A 27,513-nucleotide genomic window follows, 5' to 3' on the forward strand; every position below is an offset into this window, starting at 1 on the left:
TTCCTACGAATATATAATGCAGCAACAAAAAATAAAAAAAACTAAGACAAAAGAAATAAATTACGAACAGAGTGTACATGAGCTTAGATGTGACATAATTATGTCACATCTAGATGTGTCCTAAACAGATCCTTTATTTTACGTAAAAAAATAGCACGAATAGAAGAGACCAACGAGGCACCGAATGAACCAAACCAACCACCTCTTTTCCCACGGCGGCCCCACCCCTCTCCCCCTCCGGTCAGTCTCCGTCCTTCCAGAAGGCCGCCGGAGTAGACGCGCTCCGGCCACTCCCCCTCAGATCCCGCCGCCGCGCCCCAGCCCCCATTGCCGCGGGGTTGCACCGGTAAGCCGCGGCCCGCCCTGCATATTTACACCCCCGTGCTACGTACATAGGAGGATCGCGGATTCGTTTCCACGGGAGCCCGTCGAGGCGACGACCGAGGTCGGTCAGCGGCACCGAATGCGCGCCGCGCCGTCGCCCAGCGCGGCCCCTCGTGGTCGCCGTCGTTGTCGTTTACCGTGTACCACTTGGTGGTGATTAGGGAAGGCCCGAGAATCGCTGTGGAGCCGCGGGGAATCCGCCGCGGCGACGCGCTGCTGGGATTGGATTCGGTTCCTGCCTTTTGGCTTCGTTCCTTGCTTTTTACTGGGTCACTCGGAGGGGGGTTGCGTCAGCCCTTGTAGTCGTTGATTCACAGTTGCCGGCTGTTGCTTGTTTTGAATTCTCAATTGATGCTCCCAGGTTTCGTGCGCTGGATTTGTTGGGACTGGTACCTAAAGCCAACAATGTACAGTCCCCCCAACTTGGGACCATAACTGATTTTGCACTCTATATGGTCATTAAGGATGCTAATGGAACAGTCCCAAGCAGAGAAACCCAGCAGAGGACATCAATCATTCCATGTTTCAGTGTACAGGATTCCATTATGAACCAATTTCTAGTTCGTGTAAAAATGTAAACTGTTAAAAACATTTGCTAAGAAAATATTTAAAAATAGCATGTGGTCTGATAACATGCCCAATAGCATGTTCTTCATTGTCAACCAAAGAGGAGGTTACCACTTACCAGTATCCATACTTCGAAATTTCATGGAATTTACCCTAAATGGCCTTTTGTTTTTACGTCGTGTTACTATGTTATTATATCTAGCTATTAATTTGTTCCACCCTTTCTTTCAAAATCATGCTTATTATTTATAGTTGACTGGTACTTCATTATCCTGCAGGACTTGCTTTTATCATATGACCGGCAACATGTTTCCTCAGTGATATCCAGGCATGATTTGGGTATTGTTCATAATGCAGTTGGCTTCACATGGCACCCGAGATGACGAAGGGACACAGCTGGTGCCCCTTTGTGACCAGGAAGCAACGTCAGATTCGCAGGAGATATTTTCGCAATCTGACACCGCAGGAAGCTCCACCGAGTATCTGGGCTCATGTGAAATCAAGCCATTGATTGTTGAGGATGAAAACCACAATATCGATGCGGATGAAGATACCCATCTTGTCATTCAAGACTTTCCACAATGCCGGATTTGCCTTGATAATGAAGGTCCACAGTCCACACTACACTATGACCTGAAATACCCTTTTCTTATATCTTTTATATACCTTGTTATATTTTATATTAAATCACTGTTTACCATGTCGCATTTCTGCTGCAAGCAGGTGATGACTTAATTGCACCATGCAATTGCAAGGGCACACAAAAGTATGTCCATAGGTCCTGTCTTGATAACTGGAGATCAACAAAGGTATTGATTCACGAGCATTTTATCATTTACATTGCACTTGTAGAGTGTAGAGTTGACGCTCAAGTGCTCAATCATCCTGAAATCCACCCAAACCACCTGACATGCTAACACTCATTATCGTTACATTATTCTCATTCTGACCTAGTTTCTTTGTTACACATCACCCAGGAAGGTTTTGCATTTTCACATTGCACTGAGTGTCGGGCAGCATTCTTACTTCGTGCAAATGTTCCTCCAGATCGATGGTGGTTAAGGCTCAAGTTTCAACTTCTGGTTGCTAGAGATCACACATTGATCTTTTTCATTGTACAACTGGTAAGATGTTCACACCTTGCATAGTCTAGTGCCATGAACTAATTTTCTTACCCAGTTGATTGTTTTGTTACCAAGTTGATTTATTTTCTTTTTGCCTGATAGGTTGTTGTTTTATTGGGTATGCTGGTATACAGATTTTATGGAGATGAGCTGCGAGAAATGTTTGGCTATGAACAGCATCCTTATGCTTTTTATGCATTGGCAAGTAAGTTCAATTTTCATAGTGATGTCTACTATCCTTGCACATGTTACAAAATATCTTTGTCTATGATTCAAGAAATTTCTTGAATTGCCATTTACCTAACATGTCGAATGAGAACTAGATAACTATGCCATTTATTAGTACTGGATTTCTTCCTATTCAGTGCTCTCAATATGGTTTGGCTACTTCTTTAAAATAAGCCACTCATTATTTGCATCTTCCATTTTTAATTTTGTGGCCAGTATTAAGATATATGGTGTTCAAATGGTCTTATGCTTGCCTGATATGTATTTCTGTATCTATGAGGATATAGATCATCATTGTGTAATTTATGGTCCCAGCAACACCTTTGGTCCTTTGAGTTCAAACAAAACATACATAGTACTCCCTCTGTAAACTTTTATAAGACATTTTAGGTCAGTAAACTAGTGACCTAAAACGTCTTATACAAATTTACAGAGGGAGTACATTTCATATAGGATGAGGCATGGTTATCTAAGCGTGGTTTGTACTTTGGGCAAGCATGGAAATACCTGTCATATGGATTTCTTTTCATAGTTCAGATGATCGTCTAAACTACTCAAATTGTAGACAATCATGTCTGATAGAGATAAGCCTACACACTCAATGGGAGCTACAATAACTCATGCTTGTAAATTGGTGGGCATATGTAAATTGTAAAGACAATACAGGCTAGATGAGAATGTAATGACATTTGTCTATCTGCTGTCGGCATTTAGCATAGCATTTGTGATTGTACAAGTATTAGCATCGTCTGTGCCGTGTCTGAAGCACTTGCTCAGATTTTTTTCCTAATGTTTATAATATTTTCTCAAACTGCAGTACTGGCTGTTATTTTGGTTGGTTTGCTATATGGATTCTTCATAGCTATAATATGTGGACAGAGGATCACCGAACGGCACTACCATGTTCTTGCAAAGCAAGAGTTAACCAAGGTTTGTGACAGAAAGAAAAACAGAAACATCAAGTTTGTTGATTGATCTCCATCCCAAGAAGTGCATTTTCTGATTAATAAACTGTTTCTGTAACTGATTAATGAATTATTAGTTGTGCCACCAAGTACTCTAGTCACCAACAGTCTGATATGTTGCGAAAATCTGAATGCCAGTTTCAACATAGAGTGTCCCAATTGGTTCTGTATCTTGCATGATCCCAGTGGGCTATACTAGAGCATGAAGTCCCTGTGAGATGATTTTTTTGGGTGTTTCTTGTTAGTTACACGTGCCTTTGTTTTTTTTCCTTATCCTGGCAAACAATAGCTTCTCAGTATTACAACTTTTAAATTTGTAGCACCTTCTCTTTCTCATGATAAACTTATGCTAAAAGATTTGCTCATACTGTGATGTTCTTCTTATGGCAGGAGTATATCGTAGAGGATCTTGAAGGAGCTGATCCAGTGGCAGACCTTGATCCTAGCCATGTCACGGAGCTGAGGACGCTGGGACTCTATTGAGCATAGCCGCATATAGCATCAGGTTGGCAGTTTAAGTTGCTGTTGATTTACAGCATTCTCTTAGTTGTTATGGGTGCACTCTCTACTTGTCTAGAAATCACTCTCTACAGCTTGTAGAAGTATATGTAACGGCTCGTACAAAAAACTGCAAGAAACATCCCCTTCCACGGTTCAAATTTCATAATGGCCATTCCATTATCACGCCAAAAATGCCCCCTTTTCTCTATCATTTCGTAAGCAGCTAGTACCGGGTTTCCATATCCCTTCCAGACCGCAAGGCTTCCGGAAATCCTGTGCTCTGGTCGCTCCGTGCTGCGTCGTCGTGTAATTTCATTTGGGCTGAGCTGGGTGATTCCTCCAATCAAATGGCAACGCCACTCTATGCATGGATCCCATCCATCCATCTCTCCTTTTTCTTTTGTCCCTAAGGTTCTGATCCCTCTCTCTAGATCTTTCTGGTATCCCCTCGGTTTATTCCTCGTGCTCACTTTTTCGATTGGCGCCTGTCATCGCCCCTATTTTGCCCGGCCGCTGCTGCAAAGCTCCATGGGCGAAGGAAAATTCTGCTGCACCATTGCTGTGCTGGAGGCCGGCCAGCACAGCCATCACAGGCGAGACATGTCACCGTCTCCCCGGCCCACCATTTCTTCAATTTAGAAGAAGGGTCAGTACATGCTTTAAGTGATCATGTTCAGGTCGGTTCTAAAGTGATCTATTGCCGTCACGCGTGGGCATTCTGTTGTTCTTGTTGGTCTTTCGTGCTTGACCGACGAGTGATATCTAAGGTTTTCACTGTTTTGTACTGCTACCATGTGGTTTTGCCCAGCTGCATCGGGCGTCCAAGAAATGAGATGCTCTAGCAAAGACCACTCCTACCCTTTTTTTTTTGGTTTGAGCGGTACTCCTAGCTGTACCATGTGCTGTGTACTAGCCAGGCCTTATTTTTGTGTCCGTATTACAACTAAACTCGGCTGATGACAAAGGGCCCAGTAGCTCGCGTGTGGGCGGCGTATGGGGCTCCCGTAACGCCATCTCGGCGGTACGCGGAAGGAAGCTGGGCCCATTTTCTGGGCCTCTCCCCTTAGGAGTTTACACCTAAAATGGGCCCAGTGGCTCGTGCGGGCGGCCTATTGGGCTTTGATAACGCCAGCCCGGCTCTCTGGTTCCGCAAGAAACTAGGGTTAAAGGGCACCACTATATAACCCGCCACATGCCCTCCCCTTCCAGCACCACAAGCCGCCGCCGCGACGGGGCGAGGCCGCAAGATGTGTTTCCTCGCTCGCCGCCGCCTCGTTTCTTCTTCCCCGAGTTTCCCCTCGCGTTTCGATCAAATATTCGATCTTTCTTTGTTTTGGGGGCCTGTGATGTGAACAATTTGTCCGTACCATCTGACATCTCTGATGATCCACATTTGCTAATGTATCTCTGAGGTCCCCCTTCTGGTTCTTCCCCATCTGGTTTTGGTTTCGATTTGAATTTTTTTACCTATCGATCTCTGTTTTTGCTGTCGCTCAGCCATGGGAAAGGCAACAAATTAGAGTCTCTGATGCGCTAAACCCCATAGCGACTTCGGTGCTGTACGTTGCCCAGAGCGACCCCGGCGATAGTTATCATGCGTGCGCCGTCTTCTCGTACGGCGTGTGCATCCCTGTCCCCTACATCTCCCGACGTTCGTACGAATGAATGATTCTTGTTAGAACTTCCGAGGCAAACAAATTAGAGTCTCTGATGCGCTTCTGTAGCGACTTCGGTGCTATACGTTGCCGAGAGCGATTTTGGAACGTGGTATCATGCGTTCGGCGGCTCACGTCCGGCTCGCGCATCCCTTTGTTCCACACTTTTTAGCTTTGCTTTTTTAACCACAAAAACAGAAAAATTGTTGGCTATGGATGCTTTGATTTTTTTTTTGTTGTGCTTTCCCTGTTTACTTGCCCTTTTTGTGCTTGTGTTTGGAATCAGTCCAATATGAAGACATAGGGTTAACTCCAGGACCGCATGGCAACAATGAAAATGAGTGGACGAACACAAATGCTTGCATTATCTTCAAAAAGGAAAAGATTAAGGGGACTTCAATTCAAACGAAAGCAGTGTTAAGTTCATTACAGACCCTTGATACAGTTCAAATACCACAACATCAACAGCCTTTGAAATCTATTGCAGGCAGCAGCACATCATCAAACTGAAATGCAACAGAATTAGAATCTGTGCCAGAATGGTTGAATGTTCTGGTTTTCTTCAGTTTAATGTGCGCTGGAGTGGGCAGAGTCCTTTCGTCCATGAGGCAATCTAGTAGTTCTAGTAGTAGTAGAAACAATGCAAGCCAAAGCTTGCCAAACTAGTTTGACAAGCAAGTTTCATTAGAGAGCAGGCAACTATTGGTTATACATGGTAGCAGTTTACTATGAGAAACCACCTCTTTCTATACCATATCATGTACACTATACATGCTGAGGATCAAATGCCTGTAGCAAACAGGAAACAGCTTGAACTGCCTTTCCCCCGAATTGGAGGCATCAGAGAATATGGAAGGTGAAATATCACATTTTTCATCACGATATGTACAGACATTCTAAGGCTGGAGCTACTCCAGAAACTGCTGGAGCTTAGGCACCCACGAAACAACGCTATCAATCACGAGTTTGCTTCTTTCATAGTTGCCTCACAATCTACTTTTTTGGGGGCCTGTGATGTCAACAATTTGTCCGTACCATCTGACATCTCTGATGATCCACATTTGCTAATGTATCTCTGAGGCCCCCCTTCATGTTCTTTCTCGTCTGGTTTTGGTTTCGATCTTGAATTTTTACCTATCGATCTCTGTTTTTGTGCCGTCGCGCGCCCATGGAAAGGCAACAAATTAGAGTCTCTGATGCGCTTAACTCTGCAGCAACTTCGGTGCTGTATGTTGCCCAGAGCAACCCCGGGGATAGTTATCAAGCTTGCGCAGTCTTCCCGTACGGCATGCGCTAAACTCTGTAGCGACTTCGGTGCTGTACGTTGCCAAGAGCGAGCTGGGAACGGGTTTTCATGTCCTGTCTCGCGTACGACGTACTCGAACTCTTTTTCTCACACTTTTAATTCAGATCGGTTCTCATGTTTTATGATACCAGATTTTTTAAGATATACAAGAACAAGACTCTCTGACGATTGTTATCAGTATGCGATCTGCTAACGATCCTTGCTGCAAAGAACCTGGGAAGCATTGACAATCTGTGAATGAACAAGATGATGAAGGAAACATTTTTCAGATAAAAAATGCTTACACATAAACGAAACCAGTGTGACTACAGACAGGCTCTTCATAAAAGAGCGTTGTTACAGGGACGACATTGTTTAGCCGATTGTTGGATGATGCAACGGATCCAACCATGCATGAGTATGTCAGTCCAAAAATCATGCAGAGTATCGTCCGTGTAGTAGTTCCGATCATAAAATCTGTGATAGCCAGTAAAGCACATGAGAAACTGAAGTTGCATCTGGACTCCTGGGGGCCTGCATGGACGACAATTTTCGTTTGAGAGCAGCCACCAATTGTCTCTTGGCCAAGCTATATCTAGTTAGTGGTGTATCATGGGATAATAACCATAAAAACATAAAGATGGTCAGGCGTCCAGAAACCACCTGGTTCATCCTTCCCGCTGCTGCATCAGCCAAATGTTTAAATTTTATGGGACTTGATAATATCTTATCATAAGCCTGAGCTGGTGGTAACCAGAATTAGAGGCAGAGAATATTGAAGGTGAAATATTATCTCTTTACCAACTTAATATGATGTATCAGACATTTTTCTTCCGATAGTATATCCCAGACATGCAGGCTCACTTTTGGCTGGAGCTTCTCCAAAAATGCCTGGAGCACGGAAACCTTTGTTATCTTTCATCCCTCGGGCATCAAACCATTTATCTTTGGGGACATCTCTAATGAACCATGTTTGCTAATGTATCTCTGAGGCCCCTTGTGTTTCTTTCCCATCTGATTTTGGTTTTGATCTTTATCTTCCATCACCGTAGTCCATTTATATCTTTGATTTAAAAATGGAAGGAAGGCAACAAACTAGAGTCTCTGATGTGCTAAACTCAATAGCGACTTCGGTGATATAGGTTGCCGAGAATGACCCTGGCGATAGTTATCATGCATGATCCGGCTTCTCGCACGGCCTGTGCATCCCTATCCCGTACACCTTCTTTGGTATGACTTCGAGGCAACAAATTAGAGTCTCTGACACGCTAAACTCCCATGTCGCGGAGAGCGATTTTGGAACAAGTTTTCATGTGTGCGCCATTACGGTCTACACATCCCTCTGTCCCATGCTTTTTTTTTTCGGGAAAACGCAAGAAGGGCTTGCATTTCATTGCTTTGGAAAGGAGGGGAGTCTCGGTTACAATCCTCCTAGGAGGGAATTACAGTGTCTGGGGGCATATCAGTGCACGTCCCAGGTTTGCGGCAAGATGGCACGAAGCCCTAGGGCGCCGACTTTGGCCCAGAGGGCGGCCTCATCTTTGATCTTTGTGAGCAGGTCGGACGTCGAGGGTTGACCTCTGTTGAAGACGCAATCGTTGCGGTGCTTCCATATCATCCATGGGACGAGGAGGGTCACGGAGGCGAGGCCCTTGCGCATGGGCATTGGGGTGTCATGTTGCGCCGTGCTCCACCAATCATTGAGGGAGATCTCTCGGTCCGGCGGGGTGCAGGGGAGTCTGAGCCAGTGCAGTACGTCGTGCCAGGTCTGCCTGGCGAATGGGCAGGCGAGGGTGAGGTGGTGCATGGACTCGGGGGCCTGGTCGCAGAGGAGGCATCGTGCGGGGTGCTGCAGGCCGCGGCTGGCGAGGCGGTCGGCTGTCCAACACCGGTCCAGGCGGGCGAGCCAGTGGAAGAAATGGACGCGTAGGGGTGCCCAGTTCTTCCAGGTGAGTTTCCATGCGTCGCAGCCCATGGAACCATTGAAGGTGGCGAGGTAGGCCGATTTGGCGGAGTAGACGCCGCTTGTGTTCCACTTCCAGATGAGGCGGTCTGGCTCGTCGGAGAGGGTCGTGGCGTTGATGGCCTGCCAGATCTGTAGGTATTGTCCGATCTCGTGTATGCCGATCGTGCCGTGTATGTACCGTGCCCATTGGTTGGCCTGGAGTCCATTTGCAACGGTCCTGAGCTTGCGGCGACCTTGCGGCGACGCTTGGGAATGCAGGCGTAGAGGAGCGGCACGATCTCGCAAACAGAATGCCCGCCAATCCATCGATCTTCCCAGAACAGGGCCACCGTGCTGTTCCCGAGTTGCATGGTGGTAGATGCGAAGAAGAAGGCACGCTCCTCGGCGGTGAACTGCAGGTCGAGGCCGGCCCATGCTCTAGTGCTGTCCGTATGGCTGAACCACAACCAGCGGGTGCAGAGCGCGAGGCTGGTACGGCCAAGGTCGTGCACGCCGAGTTTGTCCCATGCTTTTACCTTCTTTTACCCAAATATATGGAAAATTGTTTCATTTGGGTCCCCCTTTTTAGGGACATTCCTGCTTACAAGGCCTTTTCTTTATAACAGTACTCCCTCCATCCCATAATATAAGACGTTTTTTGACACTACACTAGAGTCAAAAAAACGTCTTAAATTATGGGACGGAGGGAGTAATAATTAAATAAGAAAATTATTCACCCTAATTTTTTTAAAAAATTTATTCACATATGCACTGGTGCCTTTGGGCCACCGAAGAACAACAATCCAATATTCAAGTATGTTGTACTAATGCAATCATAAATAGTGTTATCTTAATCAAGAGAGGTGCTTTAACCTTATATCGGACAAAAGCATTATCAGATGATGCATCTTATTATGGAACTAGTATGGGATCTACTATGCACAAAACGATCCTCGAAGAACTCTGGATGTACATACTACCTAATAGCTCAATGTCTAACCCTTAGAAGGTTTAGGCTTTACTCCGTCTGTTTCAAAATATTGAAGTTCTAGGTTTGTCCGAAGTCAAACTTCTTTAAGTTTGACCATGTATATACAAAAATAGATTGACATCTACAACATCAAATAAACATAGTATGAACATATATTTTATGATGAATGTAATGAGACTAATTTTGTGTTGTAGATGTTATATTTTTTGTCAGACTTGGTCAAACTTAAAGATCTTTGACTTAGGACAAACTAGAACTCAATTTTTTTTGGGAACGGAGGGTGTAGAAACTGTTTTTTGGGCTACCAAAAGGTTGAATATACCTTTGACTTAATTAATATGGTTAACTGGATATATGCCACTGCAATTTTGGTCAACTGAAAACGCCATTACAATTTTACACTTTGGGGATATGCCAATACAATTCGTCCACCCTGCTCTATATAGAGGATGGAATAATTGTAATGTCATTTTTCCAAAGTGCAAAGCTGTAATCGCATTTTTACAATTCACCAAAGTTGCCATGGTATATATCCAGTTAATCCTTATTATTATCTCTAGAGTCTATAGCACAATGTACCACAGTACTACTCTTGATTCACATACATATTTTGGATAATCTGCTTGTTGGTTCCCAGAATTAGAGGCATCAGAGAACTAAAGGGGAAATGATATCTCTTTTTCAACTTGATCCAGAAACAAGAAAACATGGTTATTTTCATCAATGCAACAATAGTATAATTTTGATAACATTTTAGGTTCAGTTCTTTTTGGCTGGAGCTTCTCCAGAAATGATTGTAAGATGTGTTTCTTGGCTTGCTTCCTTCTCTTCCATGAGCTTCCTCCCGAGTATTGATATAACTTTGGGGCCTGGGGTGTGAATAATTTGTCCGTAGCATATATCTTTGATGAAACCATGAGTTGGTTTTGAAATCTTATGGGTTTCAGCTCTAGCCTACCCCAACTTGTTTGGGACTAAATGCTTAGTTGTTGTTGTTGTTGTTGTTGTATTCACATTTGCTAATGTATGTCTGAGGTCTGATGTGTTTCTTATCTGTTTTGGTTTTCATTTTGCCACACATTCGTTTTATTGCCGTAGTTGATCTCTGTTTCTGCTGCATTTATCCCTGTAGCGACTTCAGCGCTGTATGTTGCTGACAGCGAGCCCGGTTGATAGTCATCAGTTATCATGCATGCGCCATCTTTTCGTATGGCCTCTGCATTCCTATCTCCGACACCTCCTGCAGTATGAATCTAAGAACTGCGAGGCAGCAAATTAGAGTCTCAGATGCGCTAAATTCTGTAGCGCCTTCGGTGCTGTACACTGCTTAGTGAGTCGAGAACAAGTTATTGCCCTATCTCATATCCCTTGGACCTTGTTTATCCAAAACTATTGGGACATGGAAGAACAACAATCCAATCTTCCTGTATGGAACTAATGGAGGGATAAATAGTGATGCTTTAAGCTTGTGTCCTGCAAAAACATTATCTGACAACGTATTTCAGTATGGAATCAGCAAAGAAATTGGGATGCATACTACTATACTAGTACAAGAATTCAGGTCCAATCCTTTGCATATCCATGGCCGCGTTGCTGTCTGCATGCAAACACTGGAAATGAGCGACTGATGAAAATAAATTTCTGCATTGTTCTTTCCGTGTAAAAAGATGAAGGAAACTTATACCGTAGAAGCTAATTTTGGGACTACCAAATGGTTGAATATACCTGGGACTTTAGCAATATCTTCTAACTATTGGCTCACATACATATTGAGGATCATCCACCTGTTGCAAACTGCAAACAACTTTAAAGGTTGGTTCCCAGAATTAGATGCATAAGAGAATATTAAAGGTGAATTATGAGCTTGACTTGATCCAGAAACAAGAAAACACGGTTATTTGCATCAATCCAACAGTAGTATGATTTCTCAAACATTTTTGTGACATAGTTTTCTTGATTGAAAAATGAGCAGATATGAAGTACTTAACACCTCTCAAAAGCTTCAGCTATTGCAAGCCTTCTCATCTGAGTTCTCGAGGCCTTGAAGATCAAGCAGACAAGTGGTCTAGAGTAGAAAAACCAACCAGCAGTTCAGCTACCCTAACCCAGTAGTTAGACTGCCTTGCCTTGTCATTTTGTTTCAGATCTTTGCCGCAATTGTAGGCTGCAGTCTGCAGAACTGTCATCCTGTAGATACCTGGTCATCTTGTTTCCTACCTGAACCTCCAATGGTCCTACTATTCTCTCTTAATTGATTAAGCTGAACTCCTGTCACTATTCTTAATACAAAAAGGAAAAAGTAATTAGTTGATGTTGATTATTGAGACAACTGAGTTGCGATGCAAAGTCACGCGAAGTAAGGAGTTTGAACTTCAAAATTACAATCTTGCCCATATGAGTTGTCTTACCTGAATCAAACTTTCTATTTTCATTGCCTCCTTTTGAAGCCAAGAATATATGCTCCATCTTTTTGTATGCTTATAGACATAGACTTCTTGCATATATCTTTCTGAAAGTAACAGAATATATGGGGAGATATTACTTTGTCCACTAACCAAGCATCTCCCTCTTAGCAGTTAACTTCTAACCAGTTTGTTTGGTGGTCTAATTATTGGTGCTCCATTAGTTTGTCTTCTTTTTTATTTTCCACCTCCCATAAATTTCTTTGATTTCCCAAATGACATCCTCCAGATTTTTGTATATCCCAGGTATTGGTATTTTTTATACCAATTTCCCTCGAAGTAAATATGATATCTGTATTTGCTTGAGACAACATGAAATTGGAGTTTAAATTCTTTTCTGTAGACAATTCATTCTTCCAGCCTACTGCTGGTAATGGATCAATAATGATTATTCTCCTAGGTTGGCAACCAGGACACCAGAGTGAAAGTGACATTGGAATTTATGCTGGTTGGGGTGCAAAAGAATGCACAACACTCCCGTTGATGCACCAAGCTTCACGTTTTGGAGGGGCACCTCTTGCTCTTGGTGTCCTTATTCGTGTATTCCTGTACAAGTGTGAGTTACTGCAATAGCTTGTGGCCCTTTACAGAGTAGGATGCCCCTTGGCGCTGTGACAAAAGCAAGGGCAGACTTGTTCTTGGCTCTGTATGTTGTGGGGGTTCTCTGACTGTAGGGTCTACCGGTGGAGGTTGTCCCATGGGCCAACTAAAGTTGGGTCCCTGGGAAGATGGACCTCTCCTTGGGCCATAAGGGGGGTTTCTTCCCTCCGAGGCCACCAAGGGATCTTCTTGGAGGTGGTGGGTGAGTCTCTTCTATCACCCCTCTGTGGGAAATACCAGGGACCTATTAGAGGCGAAAGGAGGTGACCTGCTGTGGATCATCCTCACCTCATTATTTGCATAAGACTTCTTGAAAACAGTACATCCTCATGCATGCATGACCATGTGAGGTTATCATCCTCGAACTCCTGAAGTGTGGAGATGGTTTGACAATGTAAAAATGTTCTTTCGATGTGCCCTCTCCAGGCTACTGTTACTATGTCCTAACTGTTACCTTCTGTCTTAGAAAAATGGCAAGTACATGAACAAAGGTCCCCACTTTTCATCTAACAAGGCAATATGATCACACTATGAGTGCCAGTTCTTGCTTGCTAACCATTTTTAAAACTCTTGACCATTAACAGTAGCCATCCTGACAGTGACCTGAAATATCTGATGACGTGTATATGAAGGTTATTCGATGTTGCGAGTGGTAGACATCACGTACATGTTCTCTTGATTCACTCTTTTTTTTGTGATGCAAATAATTGCCTGCAATACTTGTATACAGTCTGATGGCAGCAACTCAAACATTGATATGAGTAGTCTTCCTAACATTAGGCATGTCATCATATTGCAGTTCACGACCCTACAAATTCTTTACTTTTTACTTTTTTATGAACAAAAATGTAAGAGAGCGTAGCTTGGTAATCTGAGTTATGAGTCATGAGTCATCAGCTGCAACACTTTCCAACAAATGGGAACGCATCAAATTGAGAATTTGATAGAACACATCCAAAAGGTGTGAGACAGCTGACCCCCTCATCAGCTGCAGCTATTCCAGTGACACTGTGTCATGGTCATGGGTCGGTGCCATGATTGTGTCTAGAGAAGTCATCTAATGTTCTTGAGATGATGTATCTATGCATCTGATGACCGAGCATATCATTTCCCTGTGATCCAACACAAGGCACTATCTTCTGGACAGCTGTTTAAGTATGGGCATAGTTGGTGAAGCTACCAAAAATGTGTTGGGGTGATAGTTCAGGAATCAGTTCTGTCCCAAGCCTGTTTACCACAAATTCATCTCTTGAAAGTCTGAATTGCCCTCATGATTAAGTTGTGGGGAGATTACTAGCACCAGTTACACCGCCTCATCACCTGTGGACCTCTCCCCCGTTGTGACAGTTTTATCCATCTAGTATATCATAGTACAAAGTTTCATGGCTAAGTAAACCAAGAGAATAATTAACTTACTGAAAACTGAAATGCCTAGAGATTATGTAAGCTAAAGCATACCATACTTGAAATTATATTTGTGAGTTAACCTCCAATATTTTTTTCCAGGTAAACGGCAATGATGAAATGGGGAAACCAGCCTATTTCAGCATAACTTGGAAGACTGTTGTTGCATGAATATTATCACACTTCCATCACGAGGAATGAAAAATGGGCCTTTATGTGGCGCATAAGTGTATATTTTCAAAAGGAAAACAGGTCGTTCCTTTCTAGCCACCAAATAGAATTCATGTTTCTTTTTTGTTTCATGTAGGGTAGTTTGCTCTCAAAATAGGAGAATAAGGTGAGTTGCCTCCCACACATTCTCAACAGAGAGGTTGCAGAAATGCTAGGATGCTGTGCTGAATGTACTTTTTTTTTGTTAGATAGATTTCTTTCCTTTCCTTTTCCAGGTTCGTAATAAAATGTAACATTTAAAGTTGGAAATATGTTCTCTATTGTGCATATGTTGCAACTCTGCTTGGCCATGCTTCATCCGTTGATTATTTGCATCAAATTGATGAACCAATTGATATCCTTGAAGGTGTACACAAGTTTGTACGCCTAGCATCCCTGTTCAGAAAATGAAGTAGAGATTTATGTCGTATTGCTTGAACTGTCTGCACCATCATAATTTGCACTGCACATGCTGCTCTTGTACTGGAGGATCTTTTTAATCGTTTCTTCCATTTCTATTTTTCTATGATTGCTAGTACCTTGGGACTTGTGATGCGCTACTGAAATCAAGGACACGCACGTATGGCAGTATGTGCCTTGCTGCTGAACTGTTAATAATGCAACAAACACCTGAAGGTGGCGATCATTAGCAAACCAGCATGTGCAAGGGCAGTCAAGGTTCTAAATTTCTAGTGTATGGTTTAAATGTCCTGGATTTTTGGAAGTTCTTGCGAGTGATACTATTATAGTTTCAGCATTATTAAATATCATGATGTCAAGCGAAACTGATCTTCTTTGCGCACGAAGCTCTATGCTAAGTGTGAATGACCCTATAGCATTGCGTGAACTTGATCATCATGCCCTTCCAGTCTTTGTTTTCTAATTGTTTTGCTCTCACCATATATACATTGCATGAACTGGATTTTTAGAGAGAGAGACAGAGAGCATCCATGAATTGTTGAGCATATTTTTTTCTTGGATTTTGTTTGGTAATGGGGCCCTTAGGAGTCCATCAACCCAGGGTTCAAAAATCTGCGTTCATGAGGGGTTACAAAAATATCTTTGCAAAGAAGAATGTTAGGCCTTGTTTGAATTGAGTTTAATTTCTGTGTGCTCCCCGGCATTTAGCTACCTTATCTATTTTTCTTGGTTGGGTGAGTGGAGAAGCAACACACTTTTTTAATAATGCGAGGAGCAACACAATTTTTTACTACTAGTAGTGTCTCATATTTGGTCAACCTCACAGCCTTGCCATAGGGTTCCTTGACTTAGTTGCACTTGACAAATTAATTATGTGGGTTCTTCCATCAACACGTGTGCACTGCGAAGCAATGGTAAAACCATTTTAATGCAAGATGGGGGTAACAAGAGCCAATAACACAAGCAACCATGTGTGCTCAATTTGGCAATTAAACATGGCCTAATTATTGGCATTTATTTCTGATGTCCTAAATTACTAGTTGCTGGATGGGACGATATGAATGGTGGCGCACGACGATGACGGCGACCTTCCTGGAAGCAAGGAATCCCAGTAGGCACTAGGCAGTTAGTTGTCCAGTGAGTGGCAAGGAGTCCCATTGGAACTCTCCTTGGTTAGGTGAGAAGTCGTCTCTATATTTGGATGTTAATAAATAAATATGCATGCATTGGGCTGCTGTTTGTTGCATGCCTGACAAGCAACTATCAGACGCTTCTAAGTGAGGAAAAGGCTACCTAAATCAAGTTTGGTCGGCGGCTCAGCTGTTCTCCAGTTGAATTTCTGTTGAATGAAGCTAATTGTTGCCGTGGAATGAACTGGTTTTGAAAGTTCTATATTTCTAGTGCATGGGTGAAGGGAACTGGTTTTTTGAAAGTTCTTGCTAACAGAACTACTCCCTCCGTTCGGAAATAAGTGTCGTGGTTTGAGTTCAAATTTGAACTACAACCATGTTATTTCCGAACGAGGGAGTACTTTAGTTTTAGCATTATTAAATTTAATGTCAGGTGAAACTGGCCCTCTTTCCATGCAGAGCTATATTGGTAAGTGTGGCATTGGATGAACTTGATCCTGATGCCCTGCCAGTCTTTGCTTTCTATTTTTCTTTTTGCTCTCACCATATGCATTGCATGAACCTGATTTTTAGATATATATATATATAATATATATATATATATATATATATATATATATATATAAAGAGAGAGAGAGAGAGAGAGAGAGAGAGAGAGAGAGATAGAGAGAGAGCATCCGTGAATTGTTGAGCATGTATTATTTATTGAATTTTGTTTGGTAAAGGGGGCCTCAGGAGTCCATCAAAGCTATCCTGGGTTCAGAATCTGTGTTCACCAGAGATAACAAAAATATCTTTGCAAAAGAAGAGTTAGTCCCTGCTTGGATCGAGTGCAATTTTTGTGTGCTACCTTGTATAGTACTCCCTCCGTCCCATAATACAAACGTTTTTTGACACTACGCTAGTATCAAAAAACGTCTGACATTTTGGGACGGAGGGAGTATTTTCTTGGTTGGGCGATAGGGGAAGCAACACATGTTTTTTTAGTTTCTTATAGTTGGTCAACCGCACAGCCTCACCATAGAGTTCCTTGACCTTATTGCACTAGAAAAAAATATAATTATGTGGGTTCTATGATCAACACATGCACATCAATTGAAAAAAAAACTATTTTAATGCAAGATGAGGGTAGCAACAGCCAAGAACACAAGCAACCATGTGTGTTTAATTCGGCAACTAACCATGGCCTATTTTTGTGTGATATTTATTTCTGATGGCCTGAATTACTAGTTGCTGGATGGAGCGCCGATGTGGATGGTGGCGCACCACGACGAACGGCGATGTTCCAGTAGGCAGTCAGTTGCAAGGAGTCCCGTTCGGACTCTCCATGATTAGGTGAGAAGTCATCCCTACATTTGGATGTTAATTAATAAATGTGCATGCCACTGCTGTTATGAAAACTAGATGATACCCCGCGCGTTGCTGCGGGAATTGTAGTGCGAAAAATTTGATGGATTAGACAAATGAATTATAAATAATTTGGATATACTTGTTAACCATATGGTCTCTTGACTAAAGTAAAACAATTTGATTAGATTGAATTGAACAATGCACGACCGGATAGAAAAATAGAAATATTTCCTCTTTTCCTTCTAATAATGTATATTTAAAAACACAAAATGCAAAGCAAATAATGTAATTGCTTAGTAAGGAACCTTCATTGTTCTGATCTTCAAACTAAGGAAGCATACGAAATGTAGTATGTGAGACAAAAGAATAGTTCACAAAGATGGAGCACACATCAATGGTCGTTCTGAATCCTTCACTTCGCTAACCAACTAACCTGCACACTCATGTATTGTACTGAGAACCACCTGAGAATCACACCACGGAATAAATTACTCAAATCAGCAAAAGTATGACAAAAAACACACAACTAAAGGAAGATCTTATTATCACGTGAGTATGATGACATGGCTAGCAAGATGTCCTCATTTGTGTATGCCTATCAAAATCTCTGTAAATAGATAACATATCGAATAATAATTTGATCGAGACATGCTACCTCTTGGGACATAGCAAACAACCAAAATGTATCTCGGCATGCTGGGAGAAGGTTATAACTTTTTATCTCATCCAAGTACACAAATATAGATTACTATCCTTGCTAAAGAAGAAGATAAGATAAGAATGTAGATCACTAAAAATATAGATGTACAGTTACGTAGTAGAGTTCAGAAAATGATGTGACATATTCCAACATATCAATTTAGGCACATGAATCATATGGTATGTTCCCACAATGGCGACATAACTTGTGCCCTCGGGAGTAGGTAATTTCACGCTTATGCTGGTAAAATGTTTTCAATAATAAAAAGTCATTTCAGGTAACACATTTTCCTAAGTTTAGTTACATTGCATGATATCAAGATGGATTATACACCAAACTGATTCGGTTCAGCAACTTAAGCTTGAATTTGTCAAACTTAAGCTAAAGAAGAAGATAAGGAAGCATACTGAATTATGTAGACTTTGATCTGGCCTCTCAAGCTCCAAAACAACGGCACCCGTATATGGCTGACCCAGCCACCACTCTCTGTCAGATTCAGCCATCATGCAGTATCAATGATGGGCATAACTGAAACAGTGTCCGACTATAATTGTTGAACAATACAGAAGGAGATGCATATACATGGAAGCTATTTCAATTATACAGAGATCGATGTATACATTCAGCATACAACTATGTTCCCAAATAAAATGTGTGTTGAATGAAAAAGAAGATTATGGACGTTATACCATCAAAGAAGATCTGTGCAAGGTAATTTCTTTAGATGTCTTCTTTAGCGATGCACAAATAATACAATCTCTGCAATAACTAATGCAATCCTGCTAAAGAAATGTAGGTACAGGAGTTACCTTCAGTGGATGGTAGCATTGATCGTCTTCTTCAAAGGGATCTAGTAACATGATTGTAGCAATCTGCTAGAGCAAATCAAAACAGTATAGTGAATCTGCAACTTGGAAGTTATTTTTTTGGGATCTCGGGTGTACCTTGATATACTCTTGACTGGCAGTATCTCTTCTCGTCAGCATATCGTGGTGAAGTTGTCTTAGAAAACCTTTACACAACAGCTTTCCTCCCAACCAGGCCAAGGCTACCGCCGGTTGCTGGTACTGCTGGCTGCAGGGCGTGGTGATCGATTTAGTGGATGGAGATGGTAGGACGGGGGAGAGAAGGCCACGGATTCTGTAGCCAAGGAGAAGAGGACGGATCTGATGGCACGGGTAAGCGAAGCGGTGGATGTGCAAGGGCTGGGGCGGGAGGTTGGGAAGGGTATTAATGGTGAGAAGACATGGTAGGTCAGGGGAGAGGAGGAGCCAAATTAAGGTATCGATGCATTGTCTCCATTAATGGACATTAGAGAAGGTGAAGAGGAAGAGGAGCAGCCGTGTAGAAGAAAGGACGCAGAGGAGGCGCTACAGAAGGAAGTGGTACCATCATGCGGGGAACCCTGATGGATACGGTCTGCCAACGTCCAACCCAGCCCATTCGAACTCTTTGCTGAGAAATCGCTTCGTACAGCCGCCACAAGTCCAGCCGAAGAAAAATTGAATATATTTATTCAGACCTGAGGAGGTGGGCCTAAGTGGGACTGCATGAGGTGTGACGTGGCTAGATGTGAATGGATGATGACGTGTCTATGCTGCATGTTGAGATAAATCAAGTAGTGGGGGTGAACTTCTTAAGTATATAGGATGACGCAAGCTGCTATCAGGCGCTTCTAAGTGAGGAAAAAGCCACCTAAATTATGTCTGGTCGGCGGAGCCGCCGTTCTCCGGTTGAATTTCTGTTGAGTGACACTGGTTGTTGCTGTGTCCAGGCTTTGCCAAACTAGGAAACTAGGAAATACCTTGACGTATCAGAGAGATGGAAAACAACATCCACCAGTGCACCACTGACACGCATTGGCCCTGGCTGTATCCCACATACCATTTTTCACCAGCATTATGTTTGTACCTTCTCTTTTTGTGTGTGTTGGTACTCTAAATCTCATCAAAATTGCAATCTGGTAGGTATGATCTTCACCAGTTAGCCAGTTTAGTCACTGCATTGTGAGCACCTGGAGGCTTCTCTCTAATATTGCTTTAAAGCACTGTAGCTTAACAGCCGCCCCTTGCAATTACATGCACTCCATCTGCTTAATAATGCAGACAGAGAGAGACAGGGGCGCTCAATGGAATCAACTGGTGGTAGTTAGTTAGTGTTCCACTAATGACATTGCAAACAAGACTTGTCTTCCTAAGCATTTTTTGTGATTCCTAGCTCAGATGAGCAAGAGAAGGTATCATTTGCCTCCTTTCTTGCAAGAATTTGTTAAGAATGCAAAAGGGTAAAAGGTTTACGGAAAGGCTTGGGGGTGCAAGGATCCCATCAAGGGCGGGAAAGTGCATTTTTACAATCTGATGGCGACGCTTTAATCCTCCCTTCTGAAGCAAGGCAATTGCTGCTTTACCAGACTGTCAAATGGAGGCTAGCTAACTGCATTAAGCAAATGGCAGTCACATCACATCCATCAGATGCCTGGAAGCTTCAAGCTCTCAAAAAGGGCTGGTTAATTGTGCCAATTAGCGCTAAACAACACGCAACCACCTTCATCGTCGAGCCGGGAGAAACCCCCTCCGCGTTCCGAACGGGGCCTAACCTTTTCACATTCAGAAAGATCGCCGAGAAAAGGTAATTTTTATGCCCTTAGCTACACAATAATGTGAAAGTCCCCCTCTGTAAATCCTGGCTTGGACTTTACATCCAGGCATCCAGCCAGTCAGCACATTCTCATTGGCTGTGGAGGGAGAACAGTCAGTCCCTGTTGGCTTGCTGTTCCAGGAAAAACCCTATCCCTGCCTTTCACCTTCCATGAATGCACATTGCAAGCATTCCCATGGCAATGCAACAGCCTGCTTTTGACAACTTTGATTGCTCCCCCTAGAACATTACAAAACCCTGGCCTTCACTACAGATACAGTGACCATGACAGGCTCTTTCACCGTCCATTGTGGCAATAATGCCCGCCTTTTTTGCATCTCGTTTTCTTGGCACGGCGTGTGAAAACATTATACTCCATCCGTCCCACAATATAAGTTCATTTTTCAAGCTATAACGATCTTATATTGTGGGAAGGAGGGAGTACTACTAGTGTGAAAAAAAATGAGGGTAAGAACTAGCAATGTGCATAAGTGGAGAGGTGTAGGGCTGCTTTACAGAACAAGGGCAGTGTTCGTTCGTGTGTGTGTGTGTGTGTGTGTGTGTGTGGGTGGGTGGGTGCACCTAGCAACAAAAGCGAAGAGGAAATGTGTGTGACTGTGTTCAATTATTTGGTTTTATCTTTTCCATTTGCAGAAAAGGTATTCCAAGAACAACATTAAAGCCGGGCTGCCACGCATATTTCCCTGTGGTTGATGGCTACCTCCAACAATGGAAATGGAAGGGAAGGCAGACAAGTGTAATCAGATTCTCGCCAATTGTCTATGCAATTCTCAGGTAAGAAAAGAACCAGATGGTCCAAGATTTCGAATTTTCAATACTCAGCGCTTTATGCTCTTCGAGGAAATGTCCTCGAAAATTCATGGCAATTCGGCATCCGGTCCGGCTACACGTTAGAACTGAAGACGATGCTTGTTTAGTAAAAGCATGGTTCATAATCATACCAGGTTCTTCAAGAACTTGTTTCATGGACAGTTCATGTTCCAATGCCAACCTTAAGAAAAGAAAAAAAAATGAAATCTGGGATCTGTGGCAATCCACCCGATGTTGACCCGCACGCGTTCGGCGATGTGATTCTACTGAAATACCTGATCCAAGAAACACATTTCCACTTGCATTTGCATCCTGCACAGATTTATAAAAAATGCTAGTAAATCAATTTCTTCCAGTTAGCAATGACTGAATCTGATCTGGGGCTCCATGCAACTTGCACTGTGCAACTACTGATGGAGCAATGTGGCTGAACATGAGCACAGCAGCCTTTGTCCCCACCGACCACATGGGCTTAAGGAACACAGAAAGCAGGTTAGTGCATGCATTAGCCCATATGCAGCTGCTCATAACCACTATTCAATTGAGCACAAGTACAAACCCGCCGAGGTTAGTTTAAGAGGGGCAGATCCTTAGTCTTGGTTTCTGCAAGAAGGAATCAAAAGAACACTTGTTTAATTTCTGTGCGCGATAGATCGTGTTTGTGATGCCCACCATGCTTTTGATAAGATCCGAATTACATATCAACTGCTAAGAAATTCTCATCTTTGGTGTGAAATAGTCTTTGGCCGCATTTAGCGTGCTTCGAATGATAAAATTCCGCTCTTTATTCTCTGGAGAATTGTTTAGTGTGGCCTTTGTTCCAATATGGTCCTGCTTTTTATTCACCTTAAGATCTGAATTATACATCTCAACTGTTACGAAATTCTCTTCTTTGATGTGAAATAGTCTTTGGCCACATTTAGCGTGTTTCGAATGATAAAATTCTGTTCTTTATTCTCTGGAGAATTATTTAGGGTGGCCTTTGTTCCAATATAGTTATGCTTTTCAGTCTCCTTTTATATTTAGTAAAGTGTTTATTCTGTCTAACCTTTGCATCTCCCATAAAGGATATTTCTGGTCTTGTTTATGGTTAAGGACTACTCACTTTGTGTGAGAGAGTTTATTGGCTAATATATAAAGCTGCAAACCTGCCATACATCAAAACATTAATCTGAAATTCCATAACCTCTAATTAAGGCACTAATTGATTGCAGCTTATGGAGCCTTGTCAAGTTCCAAGGAACATTATGTCTCATCTAACCACATGCACAGGCTGCTGTCTCACTAATTCCATGTATAATGCATGAACCAACCTTTGGACTCAGGTGACACTATGATCCAAAAGCCACAATCAATGGCAAACAAGATCCCTTTTCCTCTTATCATTTTTTCTTCTCTTTCCTCCTGTTAGATCTTCATGTTCACAAATTATCAAGAGGTGACAGATGTGCACCAGCAGAACAACCTCACTATAATAAAGATACATTGGAGAAAAATATGTACTTTCTCTCTTCTCCACACACACACACACACATACCAAAAAGTAAAGAACACCTTGGACACAACAGCTCATGTTAAAAGTACAACTAAGTACTCTAGCTCTGTTGAGTGCCTCAAGATTCTTGAGAGGCGCCACCAAGAAAACCAAGGTCCATGGCACTTTTTCCCTCGAGGTGCATTGCCCGATATGCATTGTGTTTCTCTTTTCTGCTGAGTTTTCCTGCTGCAAGCAACGTCTACTTTTTAAAGCTGTAATGTGCAAATTATGTATGTGCACATCATGCAGCCAGATCAGGCAGAAGGATGGCCTGGGTAATTCACTTGACCGACCAGAAGGAAAATTTGGCGTTTGTGTGATTTAAAAATTGAACTGTCAATTCAAACCAATCATGCTCATATAGTCATATATACATCAGGATGTGGCTCTAGTTGCATTTTTTTGTCATGGTCAGGAGCAACTGAGCAAGCAGCCCTTCAATGCATACACACCTGGAGCATCAGGTTGCTTCCACTGATGATGACTCCCAAAACACTCAAACATGCAAAATGTTTTCTTGTGCCTACGGAAATCTCCGACGACGATCGTCGTCGCCCGCCTCCCGGGACTGGAGCACCGGAGCGGCTGGCGGAAGATGGAGAATATTCCGGTTTGTTCTCGCCTAGTATTCTCTCTTGCTTTGTGGAATTGTGGATGGAGAGGAAGAAACTAGAAAGGTGGTGGCTGGCCGAGGGGAAGTGAGTGACCACCATGGCCGTCCTTGATTCCCTGCCATTTGCAGCATGGATGGCCTCTGCAAATCTCCACTGTGTGGGAGGGCCGGCTCTACTCTACTCCACTCCACTCCATGAATGCAGCTAAGCTACCTCCAGGCCCAGTGCACCAAATTGCACACCTCTTGCAGCCAGTGGTCCTCCATTGGCACCCCATATGTGTGCAAGCATGTGTGTGTGCACTGGTACAAGTGCCAACCAAGTTACACAAGGGCTGCAAGACCAAGATGCAGATCACATCCTGTGGTGGCAGCTGCTGATCCTGCCACTCCTGTTAGGATCATGCATGCATGCATGAGATTCATGTGTGTGATAGCTAGCAGAAGGATCATCATCAATCAGGCTGCTGCCGCTGCAGCATCTGCATGTGGTTTGGTGGGTAGGTACCAGTACCAGTACCATACCATACCCAAGAAGATATCATGTGAGCTGGAGCCACATGAAAAATGGAGGAAGAGAAAGGAGAATGGGTTTGAGGTGAAATATCATCAGTGAGTGAGCTAGCTAGCTATGCTATGAGAGGCTACTGGTAGTGGTAGTGCTGCTGCCATTAGTTTTGCAGAGATGGAGATGCAGCAGTAGTAGTAGTACATGCATGCACTGTGCCTGTGTACAACAGAGTTGGTCCATGCATGCATGACAAGCAGGAAAAAGTGCCCCTGTGGTACAATCAGAATTCTCAGGAATCAATAGTGGAGGGGGAACATAGAGGGTAAATTGGAGAATCTCTTTTTGTGTGCATGCACAACCGTCCACCTATTGGTGCTGTGTACTGAGAAAAATTATGAGAAATATATCAAAACTGGCGAATGAAAAAAAAGAAAGATCTGGGCCAGTTGTTTTTATTCCATTCTCAATATATTCCAGTCACAAAAGACTGGCTGCTATCACTCTCTGGTTATTCCCTCCCCACTCTACCTTGCGGGTGGAATATCATGAGGATTTTCTGAACATTGTGCATGCATTGATTGGCATCGCATGAATGTACTGTGCAGTAGCTGTGAAATGTGAATCTAGTTTTTTTTTGAAATGAAATGAAAATGTGAAACTAGTTTAAGCCAGGCATGCAGAGCAAGATAGTAACTAGTGGGATTATTTACCAGAGCACATCACAATTCAAAGACAGAAGAAAAGAAGCTGCTCCAAGGTAGCAGAAATAAGACATTATTCATGGCAGTAAAAGGCACTTTAGCGGAGCACATCACAATTCAGAGCCAGAGAAGGAAAAACACACAAATAAGAGAAATACATTCATGGCAGTAAAAAAGGAAATCATGAGATGATGAGTAAGTAAGTAGAGTAATTATATATGGCACTTGCTTTGTCTGAACAACAGCACAGGGAGAGAGAGCTTACTGCTTCTTCCTTCTTACATAGGGGATCACATGATCGATGGTGATGCATGCATGCTAAGCTTAAGAACCATCATCACTTGGTACACACACCAGTTCAGATTACACATGATAATTATAAACTAATTAACCCCAGCAGCTAGCTTAGTTGGGTGCGGTAAAAACTCCACTGCTCTCCGAGTTTGTAGTAGTTAATTAACCTGAAACACCAGAAGCATCAGGTAAAAAAGATGATCTCTTTTGCTGCGCTCGCTCTTGTGCTGCTGCCACGGCCGTGGCGTGGGTGCTAGCTTTTCAGGGCTGGGAACATGAACATCTCGGGGGAGGATCTGAAGAGGTAGTCGTCGAGCGACGCGCCGTCGAAGCCGCCGAGGAACGGGTCGGTGGTGGTGGCGGTGGCTGCTGCGGCGACGGTGAGCGCGACGGCGGCGGCGGTGTTGTTGCTGGCGCTCATGCAGGCGATGATGTCGTTGAGCGAGTGGAGGCGCGCGGCGAGCTCGGCGGCCTGGGTGCGGAGGACGGCGTTCTCGGCGTCGACGGCCTGGAGGCCCCGCGCGGTGAGGCCGAGCGCGGCGGCGACGTGCGCGTTCTCGCGGCGCAGGTGCGCCGCCTGCGCGGCGAGGTCGTCGAGGTGGCGCTGCTTGCGCATCCGCGAGCGGCGCGCCGACTCCCGGTTGGAGAGCATCCGCTTGGCCCGGCGCTGCTCCATGAGCGCCCGCATCTCCTCCTCCGTGCCCGACGCGGCCGCCATCGCCATGGCCGCCGCCGTCGACAGCGAGCCCGTGCTCCCGCTCCCGCTGGAGGACGCCATCGCCGCCAAGCAAGCAGGCAGGCACTCCCTGCTTTCCTTTGTTGTTGTTGCAAGAACCAAAGATCGACTTGATTACCAGCTACGGACTGACTCTAGACTCTAGAGAGGCGACGACGACGACGAGAGAGTAAGCGAGTGTGTGGGACGAGGGGAGCTTGAAGGGATGAGCAGGAGGGCTAAAGGAGGAGGAGGGAGAGGAGGGGGAGGGCTATGGGGGCGAGTAGTTTATGAGAAGACATAGAACCAGTAGAGGAAGACGACGGAGAAGGACTGGACGAGGTGGGTTCGGCGCCGGAGTGTGGAGTTGATCATAAACCCGGAGAGTAGGATCTCGCTGATCACCGGCGACATCGGGGGACTCTGAGGCGGACCCGGGGAAGCATGTGCGCTCCGCTTTCTTGGGTTGCCTCCGGGAAGGAAGAGAAGCAACCAACCAAGCTAGGCGGCAATGGATGACACCGACCTCTCCCTGCTTCTCTTCCCTCTCTAGACTGACTCTGTCTCTCTCGCTGCGGTGCAGGGGAGCTGGAGTGGAGGAGGAGGAAGAAGAGTGGGAGGAGGAGGAGGGGGGTGTTGGGGCAGGGAGCGGGGAGGGATTTATAGAGCCGGCCGGTGGCTCGGGGGTGGACGAACGGGAATGTGATTCCGCTGGGGGGAGGGTGGGAATGGGAATCCGATCGATGGGCAGCACAGCAGAGCGGGCATGCAGGAATGGCTGAACGAGCGCGGGGAGCGCGGTCGCACGTGCGGCCGGTCGGAGTGGATCCGAGGCTGAATCAGCTCAGCTGGAAATCACGCTGACCTCACTTGGCCTCACGCGCCCATGCCGCCCAGGTGCGTTCACTTCACTTGGCTCGGCGCCACTGCTGTAGCTGGTAGGCGGTAGGCCCCGTGTGGTGACTGGCGGACGCGTCTAGAGAGGAGGCCTCCGTGTCGAAACCTCTCGAACTTACCGGCGCCGGCGCCTCTCTCTGCCACGGGAAGATGCGCCGAAAGCCGGCCGGCGGTGAAAAGTGAAAATTATGCTACCCTGGCCCGGCGCGCGGTGGTTTGAAAGCGGAGAGAATCTGAGTCTACTGCGGCCGCCCGCCATTGATCCGCCGCCTCTGTCTGGGCTCCAAGACGCACGTCTTTCGCGGCATCAATTGCAAGCGCAGAATGTAGATGGTAGTATTCAAGATGACTGGCACGCGGGTCTTGCCGGCGGCGGGCTACGATTTGAATCACGGGCGGTGCTAGTCTAGCAACGGACCGGGTGGCGGCTCCAAATTTCACGAGCCTCGTCATCCTTTTTTTTACGGACTATAGAACCTCTCTTTTGATTCGTGGGAACCTGAAAAATTTGTAGGACTATACACTAGTAGAAAACAGGGCTCTGGTCCAGACCGGGTCAGCCCATTAGTCGCGGTTCAGTTCAGAACCGGGACCAATGTGGGCATTGGTCCCGGTTCGTGCGCCCAGGGGGCCGGCCGGGCCACGTGGGCCATTGGTCCCGGTTCATCTGGACCTTTTGGTCCCGGTTGATGGGATGAACCGGGACCAATGTGCCTCGCTCCTGGCCCACCACCATTGGTCTCGGTTGGTGGCTTGAACCGGGACCAAAGGCTCCCCTTTAGTCCCGGCTCATGTCATCAATCGGGACCAATGAGGTGCCTATATATACCCCTCGCTCGCGAGCAGAGCACCCCAG

The 27,513-nt window shown here is 44.5% G+C and overlaps 3 protein-coding genes, 1 long non-coding RNA gene and 2 other non-coding genes across 6 annotated transcripts; 3 read left to right on the top strand and 3 right to left on the bottom strand.

Annotated features, from left to right (window-relative positions):
- The first annotated feature begins 188 nt into the window (after positions 1–188).
- On the top strand, positions 189–14,639 carry LOC125532289 (RING/FYVE/PHD zinc finger superfamily protein). The gene is made up of 8 exons (XM_048696418.2): positions 189–346; positions 1,230–1,558; positions 1,675–1,760; positions 1,929–2,075; positions 2,178–2,280; positions 3,121–3,233; positions 3,659–3,773; positions 14,214–14,639. Exons 2-7 carry the CDS (start codon positions 1,282–1,284, stop codon positions 3,749–3,751), a joined length of 819 nt encoding a protein of 272 aa, XP_048552375.1. The 5' UTR covers positions 189–346; positions 1,230–1,281; the 3' UTR covers positions 3,752–3,773; positions 14,214–14,639.
- LOC125532292 (small nucleolar RNA snoR117) lies at positions 5,108–5,185 on the top strand. The gene has a single exon (XR_007293973.1). It is a non-coding gene; the product is annotated as a small nucleolar RNA snoR117 (small nucleolar RNA).
- On the top strand, positions 6,431–6,508 carry LOC125532291 (small nucleolar RNA snoR117). Its single transcript, XR_007293972.1, has one exon. It is a non-coding gene; the product is annotated as a small nucleolar RNA snoR117 (small nucleolar RNA).
- On the bottom strand, positions 6,533–8,718 carry LOC147964017 (uncharacterized). Its single transcript, XM_087526643.1, has one exon. It carries the CDS (start codon positions 8,682–8,684, stop codon positions 8,172–8,174), a length of 513 nt encoding a protein of 170 aa, XP_087382769.1. The 5' UTR covers positions 8,685–8,718; the 3' UTR covers positions 6,533–8,171.
- Positions 14,640–17,379: 2,740 nt separating the features above from the next.
- Positions 17,380–19,429, bottom strand: LOC125532290 (uncharacterized). The gene is made up of 4 exons (XR_007293971.2): positions 18,866–19,429; positions 18,731–18,793; positions 18,329–18,407; positions 17,380–17,685 (listed from the first exon to the last, which is right to left on the bottom strand). It is a non-coding gene; the product is annotated as an uncharacterized LOC125532290 (long non-coding RNA).
- Positions 19,430–24,940: 5,511 nt separating this feature from the next.
- On the bottom strand, positions 24,941–26,410 carry LOC147964018 (bZIP transcription factor 44-like). Its single transcript, XM_087526644.1, has one exon. The coding sequence runs from the start codon at positions 25,821–25,823 to the stop codon at positions 25,299–25,301; it is 525 nt and encodes a 174-aa protein (XP_087382770.1). The 5' UTR covers positions 25,824–26,410; the 3' UTR covers positions 24,941–25,298.
- Positions 26,411–27,513: the final 1,103 nt, after the last annotated feature.

This window comes from Triticum urartu, chromosome 6A (assembly GCF_056163025.1).
Source record: "Triticum urartu cultivar PI428250 chromosome 6A, HENAU_Tu73, whole genome shotgun sequence".
In the NCBI taxonomy this organism is placed as follows: Eukaryota; Viridiplantae; Streptophyta; class Magnoliopsida; order Poales; family Poaceae; genus Triticum; species Triticum urartu.